The following is a 17,264-nucleotide window of genomic DNA, read 5'->3' on the forward strand; positions in this document are numbered from 1 at the left end:
AAGTTTCTCTAGAATATCTGACAGGTCTGAGTGACTGCTGACTCGTGTTCTGCACTTTTGCAAAAATGTTGAAGCTGTTAAAAAAAAAAACCGTTTGTAACACAAGCCCGAGGCCCCGCCCACCTCGACTACAGACGTGGCAATTTGTGACGTCATCCACGCGCGGCCATTTTCGACGCGGATCCGTCGGGTCTGGTTGTGGAGCTGTGGCTGGATGTAACTTCGTGTTTTCTCGTTTTGATTAGGAAGACGATCTTGTCAGGTAGGGGCGCATCAACGTCCACAAATAGCCGCGGAAACAGACCCTTACTCCGCTTGTTTTTGCTGTCACTGCACTTGAGGGAATACAGCTGGTGTTAGCATCTTGTTTCAACTCTCATTTCCACCTTAAATTGTGCCTCATTCGCTGGAGTGAAAATACGACACTATTTAAGGTGGAACGGAAAGTTCCAATAAGAAGCTAACTCCAATAAGAGTCTAATCTTTTTAGCGAGATAGCGTTAAGTAGCTATAGCTACAGAACCTGGTCTGATTATACGTGAGAGGTTGATGTTATTGCTGTTTTGAACAATGTTTAACATACATTTCGGCTTGATGTAAACTGAGGTCTTGAGCACAGACCCAGGAGCACTCTCAGAGTGCAGTTAGTTAGATGTTAGAAGGTGGGCTGAGCTGGTCTTTACTTTTGAAGACGTGGCATCACCATCTCTCGACGCTTACTTGCTTTCGGAAAAATACTCAAATTCATTGTGAAATTCATCTGAAAATATTTGTCTACTTTTCGTGAAAGCTACGGAGCTCGCTTTTGTAGTAGACTCAACAAGTAAGAGACGCTGGAGTACGATGTCAGTGATGCCTTAAAGGTATATTTCGTATTTTTAAAAAATTCTGCATGATCACATAATTAAAATGTGAATTCGGATTAATTCAAGTTAGTCACCGTAGTGTGATGAGACCTGTACTATTCTAGAGAAATATGCCGACTCCTATTTCTTCCTATTTTTGGTGAAAGGAACCAGACCTCTGAACCTTTCAGTGCTATTTCACAGAAAGTTCTTAAACCGTACGCTGCCTGGTGCCTTAGAGTTTATAGTTTGTAATAGTTTAACAAAAAATCTGAATTAGTTATTTTTCTCCACAGTGTAGACACTTTACATCAATAAGATCTGGCGTTGTGTTGCACTTAAATTATGCAGAAGGATTTTGGAAATACCATTTAAATAAAAACAGCATAAGCATTTACAAATGAATATAATTGACTAGTGATAGTTGTGACTATGGTTCAGGTTTTCCATGTTTTAAATGAATGTAGCCTAATTTTTATTTTCCAAAATCATCTAAAGTTTAACTTAAGTGCAAATCATCATCAGAGCAGTGCTTCTGTCCATATTATTACCAATATTAGAACTTTTATTTAAAATTAAATGTAATAAAACTTTTATTTGGGAGGCACGGTGGCAGCAGGTAGTGTCGCAGTCACACAGCTCCAGGGACCTGGAGGTTGTGGGTTCGATTCCCGCTCAGGGTGACTGTCTGTGAGGAGTTGGTGTGTTCTCCCCGTGTCCGCGTAGGTTTCCTCCAGGTGCGCCGGTTTCCTCCCACAGTCCAAAAACACACGCTGGTAGGTGAATTGACCTCAAAAGTGTAGGTGTGAGTGAATGTGTGTGTTGCCCTGTGAAGGACTGGCGCCCCCTCCAGGGTGTGTTCCTGCCTTGCGCCCAATGATTCCAGGTAGGCTCTGGACCCACCGCTACCCTGAATTAGAAAAAGCAGTTACAGATAATGAATGATTTCTTTTTTTTCCGGAATAGCAGAATGTGAATGTAGTGCTTGATTGAAATTCTACTGTGTTCAATTATTGCAAGTTATTTGTAAGGCAAATATAGTAGCAATCTGGAGTAAATGATATGATCAATTTCATATCTTATTATACCTGCACATATATTTTAAAGTCTTCACATTAAGCTTGATATTAGGTAACTTTTATTGCCGTATACTGAAATTAAAAATGTAAGTTGTGTGTGAGAATATTTGTTACTCTTTGTAAGGAAACGTGGCCCGATGATAAGGAAAAAGGCAAGTCAAAGTAAGAGTGAAGGAATGTCAAGTGTCTGTCTGCAATGCTGTTAGCAAAAGCTAATTATTTTTTTTTCTTTTTCCCCTCTCACTTCACCACAACAGACATTATTGAGGAAAGATGATGGAAGAAAGTGGAATAGAGACAACCCCACCCACGACTCCTCCACCTCCCCTCAGTACCACCTCTGTAGTCAGTCCACCTCCTCTCACAGTAGGTAAGACGTGTATAGCTCTCAATGAAGACAAGAGAAATGTGTAATATGAAACTGCTGAGCACAGGGAGATAATGCTATTTGCTGATTGTCCACTAAACATATCTATGTACCAAAAGGAACCAAATGTGGTGTTTCTTTGCATTTTACATATATTCCTGAGAATTATTTTTCAAGCAGTTAATGGATGTACGGCTACTATAGGGCAGGAGAATATCCCATTTGTGTTGAACACTAGTGTAGGTAGTGTTTGTCTTGAGGCTCATACATACAAATGTGTCCGGTAATCAGCGGGCTAACTTTGAGGAGACCTTCAGAGCAGCACTCCCTCTCAGGAATAATTGTAGCTTTGGGCACAATATTCCCAGCATTGTTATTTACACCCACAATGTCATCTCAATGCCCATGGTATCCATTTGTTATTGCCTGTAGCTAACTATTAATAATGCTCCAAATGCTTTTCTGTGTCTTTTCTGGACTCTTGATAAGAGAAAACCAGAGCCTGGTGTCTTTTTTAAGTGCAGCTGTATGTTCTTATTATTTTAACCTATAAGGTCATTGTAACCTTTTATAAGTAGTTAAATGGCAGAAGACAATTATTACAAGAGAAATTGTGCTTTATTTTTTAAACAGCAAGGGCCCTTTGGTGTGTGTGCACACCAGTTTCTCTAATAATTCTATGAAAATTTCAAAGCACATTCTTCTAAATGAATATTCTTAAATAGTTGTTGGCTAGGACCTACAGCGCTTCAGTTCCAGTCTGCACACCTAATTGTGAACCATATGGCACATTTTCACCAAACACATTCTGGTTCTGGAAGCTGGAAAAACAATTCCCAACTGGGACCTATGTCGGTTTTCATGAAGAAATGTGACAATATACACCATCCTCCATTTATGTCGCATCATTGGTTCACATAAAAGCTGGTGCAAACACAAATCAGTTCACTGCACAGCACCAAGTTTTCTAGTTTGAAAAGGGCTAATGTTTTAAGGGAAAACCTTCACATTTTTTTTGACCCTTCACATTTTGTGGTTCTTTAAACTTTTCTAAAGTTCTTTGTTTCTTCAGCTTGCACTTGTCATGTACCATATTAGTGCTTTAAAGGTTCATTTATTGAAAAACATTTTTGTCACTACAAGAGGGATATTTATTAATACATATTTTTGTGCTGTCACTCCTACAAACATTTTGTCAGTCTCATTTATGTGAACATAGTCCTGAAATTGGGCCTGTTCATAATTCTTATCCCTGCCCTTGTTTTTGACTGTCACCTTGCCCCTTGGAAATAAGTTAGGTGGTTAAAATCTGACACATCATCAATAGTTGTCAGTGGTTTTTCTGTAATCATGGCAATAATTTTCCAATATGTTGTGCTCATCTCTGGTGATGTCCCAGCGTGAGCTATAGACATGCTTTGGTTGTTGTTTACAGCAATCAGAGAATTATGGATAATCATAATCAGACAATCAAGGTATTATTTATTTGTCTAAAGTGTGGATGCTTCCAGTTTGTTGAGAACTTCAGTTTCACACATTAATCAATCAAGAAAATATAACTAATTTTAAAAGAAAACAACAATGCTTCATTATCAGGCTGGTAGCAGTGCTTTTTAGGAAGCTCTGCCAGTCTTTATTGATGTCAGAGGTGGAGTACGTTGCAGTGACCTCACTGCTGGACTTTAGTAAAATTTAGGGAATCATGCCTTCAGAAGAGTTTGACAATCATATGACATATTGCCAGCTCCCAACTCTCCTGTGATTTTAAGCTGAATTCATCTTTTTATTCTGCAACTTTTTGTTTAGACTTTCCATTTCCTCATTAAATGTTGCAGTAGTCTCAGCCACGAAAATGCAATTGTTTCACCATTTAAATTGAGCTTGAAACGTACTACCTAACCACCAAGACATCAGCGTACTACTAGAGATGTTTTATGACTGAGAAGTAAAGAGTCATAATACACTGAATCTACAACACCTCAAGACAATACAATGGTAATCATAGGTTTAAAGGGAAAATATTTATATTAATTGGTCGCTTGAATGGCCAGTTACAAACATTCTGGGAAATATTTCATAGCACTCTATTTGAAGTGTGCCTCAATAAGAATTTAGACACCCTACCCATTGGCAGACTGGAGTGGTAAGGGAAAGAGATGAAATCGGATTGGACCTTACTGTTGCAGAATAATAGGGCTTAATATTAACAGAAGTAACACACATCTTTGTTTCCTTCTTCAGGTTTGTCCAGTGCTTTGACCCTTCCCAGCACTACAGGTATTTCCAGCTTTGCCCCAGAAGGCTTCTCCACCCCAGTACGTCCAGCAGCTGTGACCTCAACCTTACCTCCCATCCAGTCCTCTGCCCCTCCTCCGTTTTCTCTTAGCCCAATGAACCCTTTGTCCACAGCCTCTCCAGGCCCTGCACCTCCACTGGGTGGTGTGCCTTACAGTAGCCCTATGGTCCCCTTCACTTCCCCCACTGCTCCTCCTCCTCTCGGCTCCAATGTACCTCCTCCAGGCCCTGTCCTCTCAGCTCCACCTATTGGGCCACCCACCACTGGCTTCACCATGAGTGGAGGATATGACATCACACGCGGGCATGCTGGCCGCACGCCACAGACACCGCTGATGCCCAGCTTCTCTAGCGCTCCTCCTGTGCCAGGTAGGACTGGCATATTTCTATACTACTAAGGTAACTTGTAAGTGGGATTGGACAGTATGATTTTTATCCTTGTCATGACATATTACATCACAGCATTCCAAGCAGTTTGTTCACATTACCAGGTCATAAACCTGATTTATACTTTATGGGAAGATCTACATAAAAATATCAGCAGTGAGACAGACATGGGCTAAAAAGCAATGAGTTGGCTTATTTCACTTGACTTGGGTTACGACACACGTTGTGTTGACCAAACATGAAATATGGCTTAGATGTTTTCCACAATACACTTGATATCTGACAACGTGACACACCCTGAATCAACGCTGTCATTCAAGGCCAAACGTAGGTGGTAAGAGAACGGCAGATGGGCCACATAAAGCCAAACATTCATTGCCGTCTAGGTTTTTAAAGTATTTTATGGGTGTCTTGACCATATCCTCTGAATAGCCAAATAGTGTTTACTTGACGCACAACTCCACAAAGCTGCAGTGTTTAGATTTTTGAGGTATGCATGTTGGTGCGTGAGCAAGTCAGTGAACCTATAATAATTATTACTATAATAAATTTTAAATTATACATATTATGTAGTTTTCTAGTTCTCAAAGTCACTTTACAATACAGAAAGTACAGTGAACAAAAAGACAAAACAAAAGCAAAGCCACACAGAGACTACAGAACAGCACATTGAGCAGAGATGAGCAAAAGCAGCCAAACCAGAAAAGAGCACCAATACACAGGGCCAAACCTGCTCTTTAGGTTGACATTAGCAGCTGCATTAGCTGCCACCATTAGCATTGGTGATAGCAGGCAGCAAAATGCCAAGCGACGATGATCAGAGGGCTCAGCAAACAGTAGGAGGAGTGTGATTACTAGATAAATACAAAATAAACAGAAAGAACTGAAAAAAAGCTAGTGAGGCACTGTGAGAAGTGGTAATCAAACAGCAGGATGCCAGCATACTCACTAGGAACTAACCTCAGACCGTATGTGTTATGCTTACCAATGACTCGCTTATGTGGCTCTCTCTCCATGCAAGTATAAATCATGCTTATAAAGAAAGCTAACCAGTGGTTGTTTTTAAATGATTATTATATTTTAAATTATTTATTCAGTGTTCCAGTTAGCTTATCTCAGAAAAATACATCAAATTTCAGAATCCATTTTGCCAAATCACACTGTCCAGCCCCTAAATGCATGTCGTATGCAGTTGAGAAATGTGTCATTTTGTATTATATTATTTAAATGCATTTTTTTCCCCCAGACAGACATTCATCTGAATGTTTAATTAGCATATGCTAATTCGGTTTAGCATATGCAATAATTAAATATACATTGCGGTGTAACATTTTACTCTATACCCATTTAAAACAAGTGGGGTAAAACAGGGGATTGCAGGCCACAGGCAATGGATGATATTTTTCATTTGTAATGTAGCCTGAGGTAGGTGGTGTGATGTGTAAAGCACTGGGTCAGGGAGGCTAAATTGGAGGCTATTATCTGAATGACTGAGTGGAGGGCAGTGGAACTAAGCCTTGCAATTTCAACCAAGCTGTAGCTGTCAGCTCTGAGCCACTCTCATCAGTGAAGCGGGGAGCTGCCGGCCACTGCCCCTCTTCGGAAATGCCTACAATTTATTCAGGCACTACAAGGGAGAACTGTTGATGTAAATAGTCCCAGAAAGCTGGCATGCGAAGGACATTCAGAAGTTTTGTGAAGCATTTCATTACGGCTTGTTACAAGGTCAAACCAGACATTATCACTTTATTTTTATTTTCTCTTTATAGTTTATGGCTCGCAAACAGTATAGATTTTAGTAGTAATAGATTTTTTTTGCTTGCACAGTCTTATGTAACTGGTGTGACTTGTCTTTAGGTGTGGTTACCAACCCAATGATGCAGCAGCCAGGGATGTCTGTTGGTTTGGAGGTGAGCTCCCCAATCACCTTTCCAGAGGACCATGAGGATCCCAGAGTCATACCAGACAATGCACCTGGAGGTGGAATATGGGGCTTCATCAAGGTAGGGGTCATGAAAAACTTGTGGAAATCAAAAGCTTCCCAGTATCTCTTCTCAATTTATAATAAGTTACTTTACATTAATGCTGTGTTTGAAAGCTGAATGCAATTTTGTTTCAGGGTGTTGCTGGTAATCCCATGGTGAAGACAGTCTTGGACAGGACCAAGCACTCTGTGGAGTCCATGATCACTACACTAGACCCTGGAATGGCTCCATACATTAGTGAGTTCTTTCAAAAGGATTTTTGTAGCTATTCATATAAGTTATGGTGTTTTCTGAAAGCTCCTTTTGAAGATAACTGTGCCTATGAATACTAAGATTGATCATTAAGAAAATGTCTGTGTGGCTGTTGTAGAATCAGGAGGTGATATTGACATCGTGGTGACTTCTGATAAGGAAGTTAAAGTGGGAGCAGTACGTGATGCCTTCCAAGAGGTGTTTGGCTTGGCCATGGTCACCGGAGAGGCTGGCCAGTCCAACATCGCTCCTCAACCTGTGGGCTATGCAGCAGGAGTTAAGGTTAGATTTTTATTCCTGGGTCTCCCCTTTAGGTCTGACAGAGATTAAAACTACAGGATGTACTTTTAATTTCTGTACATTACTGCTACATGCGTGTGGTGTCTTCAGAGGCAATACAAATATACTTTAAACATAAATCCACAAAAGGCAGGCTTTAAATAGCATAGTCTGCTTATTTCACTTGTGGATTTACTATAGGTTGAAAATAATATTGTGATAGGTCATGTTAACTCTCAAGCTTTAGTCACTAGTCATGCACATTTGTCAAAAGTTCAGTTATTTTCAGTTGCCTGGAAAGTAGTTGGGATAAGATTATTATATAAGTTTAATGCCCCTATATGAGAAGGCTGTGTGGCATATAAATGTGTATTTCTCCATCTGCAGGGAGCCCAGGAGCGCATCGACAGTCTACGACGTACAGCCATAATCCATGAGAAACAGCCTGTGGTGTCTGTGGAGAATTTTATAGCCGAGCTCTTTCCAGACAAGTAAGCACTGAAAGAATCCTCAAATCCTTCCCATGCTCCCTGTCAGATAGCATGAATCATACTTCTCTTATTCTTTTTCATTTTCTTTCTCTACGTTTGTCCTGTTTACAAACTTTGTATTTTAGTGTTACACGCTTATATTGTTTTCCGATTCTTTTTTATTATTTATTTTTTTGTGTGTGTGGCCACTTCTCAAGGTGACATTTTAACAGCCAATTTAACTGTCATCTTTGCCGAATGTGGATATGTCACCAATTCTGCTTACATAGACATTAAGAATTCTAAGTTGTCGAGTTTGTTATTTACTTCAAAAATAGTTTGCTATCTTAAATTTAGGCTCTGTTTTAAATGACACAACTTGTACCTGGTCCAAGAATCTGACTCTGTTTAGCTGGAGGACACTGTAGAAGGTTGTATAGCAAATGTGTGCTGTCTGAGGTGGTGGGTGCTGTTTCTCTGAAGTGTAGGGAGAATACTAATGCAAAGTCCGCTGCTGTGAGTGGCATTAAAAAGAGATGGAGTAAGCAAGGCCAAGATCAGCCACCCTGATCTGGCCTGATCTGGCCTCTCTTATCACCAAAGTGCAGAATCCCACTACTCCCTGGAAGAGCATCACGCAGATTGACTCGGTGCCTGTTAAATCAAAGCTGGGTCGCCTGAATTGTAGAAAGCCTGGGAGACTGTGACTGTTTCTGTTTCCCCAGCTCCAATTACTGCAGCTGTGTAATGTTGAATGGACACATTTAGTGGCTTTTCCCAGAGGCCTGGCTTAATTAAAGCCTTGGCAGACAACAAACCATCACCTTTTGTGTTTCTTGTCTGCTATTTTTCTTCCTAGCCTATAGGCAGCATGTAACGAAATTGCGTTATTTGAAGAAATAACATCAGCACTCAAGTACTTGTGGGTACGTTAGCAGTCGAGTAGTTTTATTGTGACTGTAGCTTTTGCTCCAGATGTACATCTTTCACACTGCTCTCATTTGTCCTTTGGTATTACTGTCTTTGTTTGCCCTAGGCTATTATTGATGCCCAGGATTGGATATAATTGCAATGCTCTCTCCTAGGTGGTTTGACATTGGCTGCCTAATTCTCGATGACCCTGGCAATGGCATTCACATTGAGACTTTCACACAGGCTACTCCTGTGGCCTTGGAACATGTACAACAGGTAAGAGTTACTTGTGCATCTAGAGCTCCACTTCGCCTGCCTGTTTTTAATTAAACCATACATTACCCAAAAGCTGTTTGACACACTATAACTGTGTTAAATTGCATGGACAGAAATATCACAGGCTTGTCATGTTGAGTAGTGATGTCGGCCACAGCTGTGTCCCTGACAGCCTTGCCTGAGTAGTCTGTGTTGTATCATTCATTTGAGCTGCCATGTAGCCTTCCTCCATACTGTGTTTGGATCTCTGCCTGCCAAACTATCCAATGACTCAGCAATTAAAAAGCACTTTGTCTCATCTAGATTTCAAACCTCCTTGACATTAGAGCTAGTCAATTTAAAGAGATAAAATAGAGCAACCTCCTTGAATTAATTAACATAGCCTATCTTTTTCACCAGCACTTGATTACAAACCTCTTTTAAAGAGATGTCTCCCTATGCAGACAGTTCATGTCCGTGTTTGTGCTTGGCATATGTTTGTAATAATCTCCAAGAAAGAATATTTTGCTTGCAACTGGTTTTGCACATCTGCAGGCTACATGAAACACTTAATTACGCTATGGCTCTTCAAATATTAAAGCTAGCTGCGCAGACACTGGGTTGGTGTTAATAACAGATAGACTTAAACAAGACAAGACAGAAACAAATAAGGTTATTTAACTATTTTCATGATTTACGAATGCAGGTCAGTGCACCTTGGAATGATTTAAACAGAAAGAGGGAAGATCAAATAAGATATATATACATAAATACAAGAGAATCTGATAATAAATGTGTATACTAAGTCATATATTTATATATATATATATATATATATATATATAAATTTGGGGAAAATCTATATAATTTTTTTTTTATTTACAAACCTAATTACAGCATGTTCTGACTACTGATTATGCACATGAGTTCCATGCCAAACAAGTGATTAATTTTCTTTACAATTTCTTTATGACACTGTAGGCACAGTCACTCACTCCTCCTGATTACAGTCTGCGTTGGTCTGGTCTCCTTGTGACCGTGGGAGAAGTATTGGAGAGAAACGTGCCCAACATTAGCCGTACAGACTGGCATCAAGCTTTCACTGGCATGTCTCGCAGACAGATGATCTACAGTGCTGCCAAGGCCCTAGCTGGCACATACAAACTGCAGCTACCACACAGGACAATATGAGTTCACGTAAACACCCCTTAAAGTGGTGTCACCAGCCATCAGCATACTCTCTTCCCATCTGTTCTACAGAGATGTCGTGTCAGTTTCTAGTCAGGCTATTTTTTTAATCATGTGATATAATCTAAAAGCCAAATTGTGATTTCTACTTTGTTAATTAGTGACATTACTAAAGACAGTTGGTTAATGCTGATCAGTCTGAGCAGGTTTGGTTCTTTTTTCATGCATATGTCTAAAGCAAGTGAGTAAGATGTGTGGATAGATGTCCCAGGCATTTAGACGTTACCACAAGAGGGCTACACTGTGTAAATAATAGGCTTAAGGTAGGTTTATACTTCAAATGTCCACGTAAATGTCCCAGACCTTTGGTAAGCATAGCATACAGAGGATCACAGACACGCTTGCACACCTCAAAAACTCAGCTATGCATTGTGTGCATCTGGGAAGCTGTGCAGTAAGTGAATGTTGATTGGCTGTTTGGTATTGTTTGTTGCTGGTCAGAATCAGTTGAATCAGTTGTAAGAACAGGTACAGTTTTACCCATTTATACAGCCCATCCACCGACTAGTACAAGGATTATGAAATTAGCATTTCTGAATTTATAGGAATTCATAAACTGACATTTCAACCACCCGATTTCCTTTTCCCTCGCACATTTTTATGTTAAGGTTTGGATACTGCCCCTAGTGCACATGTTCACGTTACGTGCGTAAATGTCTGTGCCTTCTTATTTACACACATGCGTAAGCCATAACCAAGACTTTACAAATACTACCCAATTTAGACCAAAATGTGCCCACTGCTCAATGTTGTATACAGTTCTAAACATAACACAGAAGATACCAAATTGTTTATACTCATACCAGTCATAAGTATAGCGTGCCCTGTCGTGCTATAACAAATATAACAAGAATGCTAACACTTATAAAAGTGAAAAAGGACTGAAGGAATATTATAAAGAATATGTTGCTGAGTATATTTAATATTTTCATAGCTACTGTAAAAAAGGAAATCATCTTCAGTTACTGATGTGATCCTACGTTGATGTGTGTCAAGCAGAAGGCTATTTATAGCTATTCTGTTGTGTAGGCCTTTGTTAATACAGACTATTAATCACATTATGTGTCATATCCCGTCGTGAAATAATGAGCTCAAGTCTGTTTGAAAGGGAAAAGCGTTGTCCGACAAAATCGCCAGGAAGTTTATAGCATTTTCCACATGGATGAAGGATAGCGCTGGATAAAATTGACATAGAACATGACGATTTTTTTTTTTTTTACTTTAAGAAAAATTCTCATAATATTGATGATTTTGCTTTTATATATGCATGAATTTTAGGCCACATTTGCATTATTCTACACAGTTTTCAAGCCACTTTGTAGAAAAAGTAGATTTTCAATGTGGAGGCTATATCCCTCAAGGAGAGAAGAGGGCTGACTGCCCCAATGAAATATTAATGATCTTCAACGTTTGAAAAAGTTTATATTCTAAATTTTTAGTCTTTTTTTGCAGTCTTTCCCCTTCGACATGTTTATTTGGTTTTTATTAAAGATTGTCTAATCCTTTTTAATGCACTATTTGTGCTGTGTAAATAGAGTAAATAAGTGGTATTCTGTTACCAAAGGACATCTATACAGCTTCAGTGCAAGTGCTTTTGGAAAAAAGAGAAATGCATTTTACTATATATTATTTTTTTTTCTTTGGAAACTTTTACCTGTGTTCTGTTTACAAACACTTATGGTTGTTAATAACTTTAAAAAAAACATGGCTAGGATAAGGGTATTGTAGCTTCATAAGTGCATAATTTAACTTTTGCACTGATTGTAAGCCTTAAAATTTTAAATCTTTATACTGTCTTGTGGTTGAATGTGTAACTAGGCATCATTATAAAAGTTAATGAAATGGTTTAAACTGATTTGCTTAGTGTGATGGCAACGTTTATAAGATATGACATTGTTGGGACTCTAACCTCAATTAATTCTAAACTTGTTTTACTTGAAATGCCATTTCGGTCTCTTTTAGACAAATTAAAAGAATTTAAAATAAGCCTCTTCTGCTAAAGATACTCTTGTTAAAAACGTGGTCAGCAGATTTTTAGATAAGCATTACTGTATGATAAAGATTTTTATAAAATAACATTTTTATGTAAAATTCAACTGGTGATTGGATTTATGAAGATGCTATCCTGATTCTGATATGAAGTGTTTTTCCTCACTGTTTTCAAATGATACCGCCTATTTCAGCCCACAGTCTAAAACCTCTCAAAGTGTGTTATCTCAGAGTGATGCAGTACTTTAGGAAAAGTGGTAAAGCTGTGTGTGACCTCTGGGAATATTAAAAAAAAAAAAAAAAACACATTTGTTGAGAAGATTTGTGCTTTGCTTTTTGTGTCAAGGTCAAAATCACTGTCAGTCATAGACAGCAAAATATGTGATGTAAATGAAGAGATTTGAGAAGATGTAGCATTGTCTCAGAGCATCATAGTTGAAAAAAACAACTGCCTTTAACAATGTCATGTGTTTGTATTTCAAAAACAGATATGGATGTTTGTCTTCAGACCTCATTGGAATTGTACGTCCTAAAGGTGCCTTCTGCCAACAGAAGAGTAAAATCCTTTTCTGGTAAACTGTGAAGTCTTGCATGTTTGTTTTATACATTGCTTAATATTCACTTGGAGGAAAAAAAAAACAGTCTTTTACCAAGTTCTTTCATCTAACTGAATGCCAAATTATTATTTTATTGTAGTGTACTTCTATTCTTGACTGTTTGTTTAGGCTACTCTAGCCACCATTGTGATTGGACACCACCATCTACATTGTGAAACATTCAAAAATGATGATCACGTTGACCCACAATATCTTGTCTCTCAAAACTACTACTGCAGTCTGAGGTGAGATACTGGGTCTGAGCAGGACAGATATATATACTCCCGGGATACAATTACGCTACAATCCTCTGCTGGGAGATATACTTTGTATGTCAGATAGATGGCCCTCATCATGAACAGTGAAGTCTGCCATTAAGAATTCAGTGCCTCTCCTCTTGATCTTCCTCTAGGGCTTTACCTCAATAACAAGCAACTTGGAGAGAGAAAGTAGAAGGGGTCGATTTTCTCTAATGAATTCTGCTGCCCCATGTGCTAATCTGATGAATTTTACCAATTAGGTGTAATTGGAGACTCCAACACTGAAAATGCAGGCTTCTTACGTATGCAGTGTTAGTGCAGAGTCAAGTAATAGGACATTTCTTCCCTGGAACTGGTATAATGAGTGAAGAGCCAAGACCCAGAAGATATAAGTGGAGTTTGAGGAGTTCCGCTTGAGGCTTGAACATTTTTGAAGGAGGCTAGAACTACATGACCTTGCTAGGAGCAGAAGTACAGGAGATGAAACAGCAGGCTAAATGATAGATGCTAACATCTAGCATGGGTCATCATAAAGAAGCTGAGGTGCAACTACAGTTCAATTTTCATAACACGGTTATATTCATTCTAATGAGTGCTATTTTAAATATGTCCCCTTTGCTAATTCTGGTGTTCAACTGTGGACAGAAAAGTACTGACAATAGAATGGGAAACTCGAACATCCACACATCATGAGCTATGCCCAATGCCAAGTGGAACAGGTAATGTTCTCCTAGCATTCGCCCAACACAGATACATCTGTCAGATTTTACGGTCCATGGAATATATTTCCACCAGTCTAGAGTCCACTGGTGGCATGCTTTACACTCCTCGGTCTGCCGTTTGGCATTGTATTTGGTAATGTAAGGCTGCATGTTTTTTCTTGACAATGGAAACCCATGCCATGAAGCTCCTGGCAGAGTTGTTGTGTTAATGTCAGAGCTTTGGAACACTGCAGTTACTGAGTCAGCAGAGTGCAGGTGTCTTCTAAGCACTGTACACCTCCACATTTTGTGAGCAGCTCTGCTTCCTAAATGCTTCCACTTTCAATAATACACCTTGAATACAGTTGATTGGGGGATATGCAGAAGGGAAAAAATTTCATGAAAACCGAGCTTGAAATGTATGGCCAATGTGACTAGAAGATATATTAAAGGCACAGAGGTCACTGATTGCCTGGCACAGGCACATATTTAAAGCTTAGAACTTGCGGGGATGATTTAGGCCTAGTAATTGGTTTTAGATTGAGGAGTTCATGCCTGCATGACAGAATGGAGAAACTGTTAGATCATTGTTTTGGCAGGAGCTGGTATATGTCAGATCTACAGGTCTGTGTAAGAGACTCAGCCCAGTCGTTGCACCCATGCAATTATTTCTGATTGATTTTTCAGAAACCCTTTCTCTCAGGCTCATTCATTATTCCCAAATGGATTGCCTGATGACTTCCTCCGTGAGACTTTAATGTGTTGCACCTCGGTTCCCAAGAAATCTTTGACCAAAATTGTGATTAAAATGGCTCGTAATGCATATAAATCTTAGTTGGTGAATTCATATAATAAAAATTTGGAAGATATATCAGTTTATGTTTATGAATAGATGATGGCTCTAGCCAGTCCAATCCTGGGCTTATTGTGCCAGCATAGTTGAACCAGCCTCTCCCTTTGAAAGAGAGGTTGGTTATTACGTTCCAAGATGAATGAATGGTCATACCAGACCTCATTTATTACATGTTAGTAACATGCTCTTGTTTTTGAAGCAGCATTTGAGAACTGACTTGGCATACATTTTTAATTCATATCTCAGAATATTGGATTTAGGTCAGGTATCTAACTGGGACACTCCAGCATATCCACCTTTTTTTGCTGGGTACTACTTGTTTGTTACGATTCTGAAAAGAAAAGCACACTGCAGCTTTTTTTTTTTTTTTGCAGGGGAGCTGGGATTCTCCTTTACTTAATATACTGGTGTTATTTCTTGGCAGTGATAAATAGCATAGCACTGTCACTGCCATGCCTCATTGTGGGAGGATGGTGGTTAGGGTTTCATGCTTATTGTTCAGCATTTAGGCCAAGCAAATTCACTACAGACACATCAGACCTAAAAAAGCCTCTGGCCACCTGTCTAATTTCTTTTCTTAATGTTCCCTTAATGTCTCCTAGATTAGGGCAGCCTACTTCAGCTGGACAATAAAAGCAGCCTGTGTGGAATAATATCTGCCTGCTAGCTAGCTAACCATAGCGAAAACTGCAGATCCATCTGCAGAACTATGACTGTGCACTTCAGAGCACCCACTGAGCAGTTTTAGTAGTGTGTGTATGTATGTAGGAGAGGGTTAACGTTCACCCCAGGCAGGAGGTAGAAATGTAAAACTGACATTGAACCAAGTCTAGATACAGGAATTAATATTTATAGGTCTTGAAAAAAGTTAATTCTTTTGTTATACATTTTTTTTTCTTGAAGTGATTATTGGGAGAATATAGGTGCATTTTTATCATTGCGTTCAGTGATGAATATAAAAAATATAATTAATGTCAGGACCTGGGCTTGTGCACATTATTTATCTTGTTTTGTTAAGAGTGGACCTAGGTCCTAAAAATTTGAAATAGCCAATGAATAAAGTTTTTATATACTTTATATTTTAAATCTGTGATATGGTGAATTACTCTTCAGGTAAGATATTTTCATTTTTGCTTTGAGTTTATTTTCTTTGCAGGGGTTGTACTGAAGGTCTTATTGATCGGAATGAATGCCTGCAAAGAAGCTCACACATAAACTATATCAGATCACAAAAATGGGGATGCTGTTCTTTGCGGAACTGTGTCACTTTCTTTATGACCATTTTTTGAAATGTCAGTGTGTTATTGAGGACGAGAAGGATTTCAGGAGAAAGGCTACTCAAGATGTTTTATTGAACGGGCGAAGGACAGGCCATCAAGGAACAAACGTTTACTGAAGCTTCTTAAAGCACAGTGGCCTACTAAATTCACTTACATACAGGTACAGCAGGATGACACATGGAGACGTGGCTAAAGGCGGGGAAAGTGGTAGCTACAGCAGGTTTACATTGAAATCCCACCAGCTCAAAGACCCGCAAAGTCACAAGCTTCAGAGATGACCTTAAGTTACGAACTTACCAAATAATTAGAGGGATCTAAGAGGTCACGCACAGATGGAGAATTCAAAGGGGTCAGAGTCAGAGATTAGCTGCTTCTTCTGAAGAATTATGTTCAAAGAAAATGAGATTACACGTCCCATAAAGCAATGCAAATATATATAGATGAAGATAGGGATTTGTGCCAAGATACATGCTATGGCTCCAAAAATAGACGTATAGGATTATTTTAATATAGAGCAATCAATTACTGACATTATGCAACATTTTCTTCTGAAATCAAGGATCATTGGCCATTTTGTTCCGTTTTTGCTGCAGTACCTGCCTAGTTTCAGGAAGATTGCTTTGACGATTTGATCACATTTATCTTCACTACTGTCACACCACACCAATCTTCCCCAAAGGAACTGAATGGTGCTCCATAACTACAGAAAATTCAGTTTCCCTGTTTTTCAGCCCTGTGATGGGAGGCTTTATACCTCTCATCCCTTCTAGCCAACACTTGGCATTGGGCATAATGACCTTGCAGCTCATCCAGAGCATTCCATTCTATGTGAAATGCTGGTTTATGAAGACGTGTGTGCATATTTGTCAGTGATGAGTGCGCCTTAAAATAGTGGAAATGAATTAGATTTCTAATCAATTAGAAAACCGCACATAGTGTAGCTGTTTCTGGACATGGTTTTATGATAAGATAAAATTAGAATACAGGCAGTGTTTGCTGTTTGTAAATGGATGGATTACTCAGCACAGAAGTGTTTTCCACACTGTTCTTGAGCCTTACTTATTACAGCAGTTCAAACAAACTGAATGACTGAGGAACACTTATTCAGTGCTGAATGGCCCTGGCACGGACTTTGACGAGCACAGTCTGTGATTTTACATCACTTTTTACATAAGTACAAACACAGAATATGAAGGACAGAGCAGACATCA

The 17,264-nt window shown here is 39.1% G+C and overlaps 1 protein-coding gene across 1 annotated transcript; it reads left to right on the forward strand.

Annotated features, from left to right (window-relative positions):
• The first annotated feature begins 166 nt into the window (after window positions 1-166).
• On the forward strand, window positions 167-12,947 carry prrc1 (proline-rich coiled-coil 1). Its single transcript, XM_066650546.1, has 9 exons — window positions 167-262; window positions 2,182-2,294; window positions 4,533-4,955; window positions 6,831-6,976; window positions 7,093-7,195; window positions 7,329-7,492; window positions 7,877-7,980; window positions 9,045-9,147; window positions 10,108-12,947. The coding sequence occupies exons 2-9, from the start codon at window positions 2,198-2,200 to the stop codon at window positions 10,315-10,317; spliced, it is 1,350 nt and encodes a 449-aa protein (XP_066506643.1). The 5' UTR covers window positions 167-262; window positions 2,182-2,197; the 3' UTR covers window positions 10,318-12,947.
• Window positions 12,948-17,264: the final 4,317 nt, after the last annotated feature.

The sequence above is a fragment of the Hoplias malabaricus genome, chromosome 18, assembly GCF_029633855.1.
Source record: "Hoplias malabaricus isolate fHopMal1 chromosome 18, fHopMal1.hap1, whole genome shotgun sequence".
Classification (NCBI taxonomy): domain Eukaryota; kingdom Metazoa; phylum Chordata; class Actinopteri; order Characiformes; family Erythrinidae; genus Hoplias; species Hoplias malabaricus.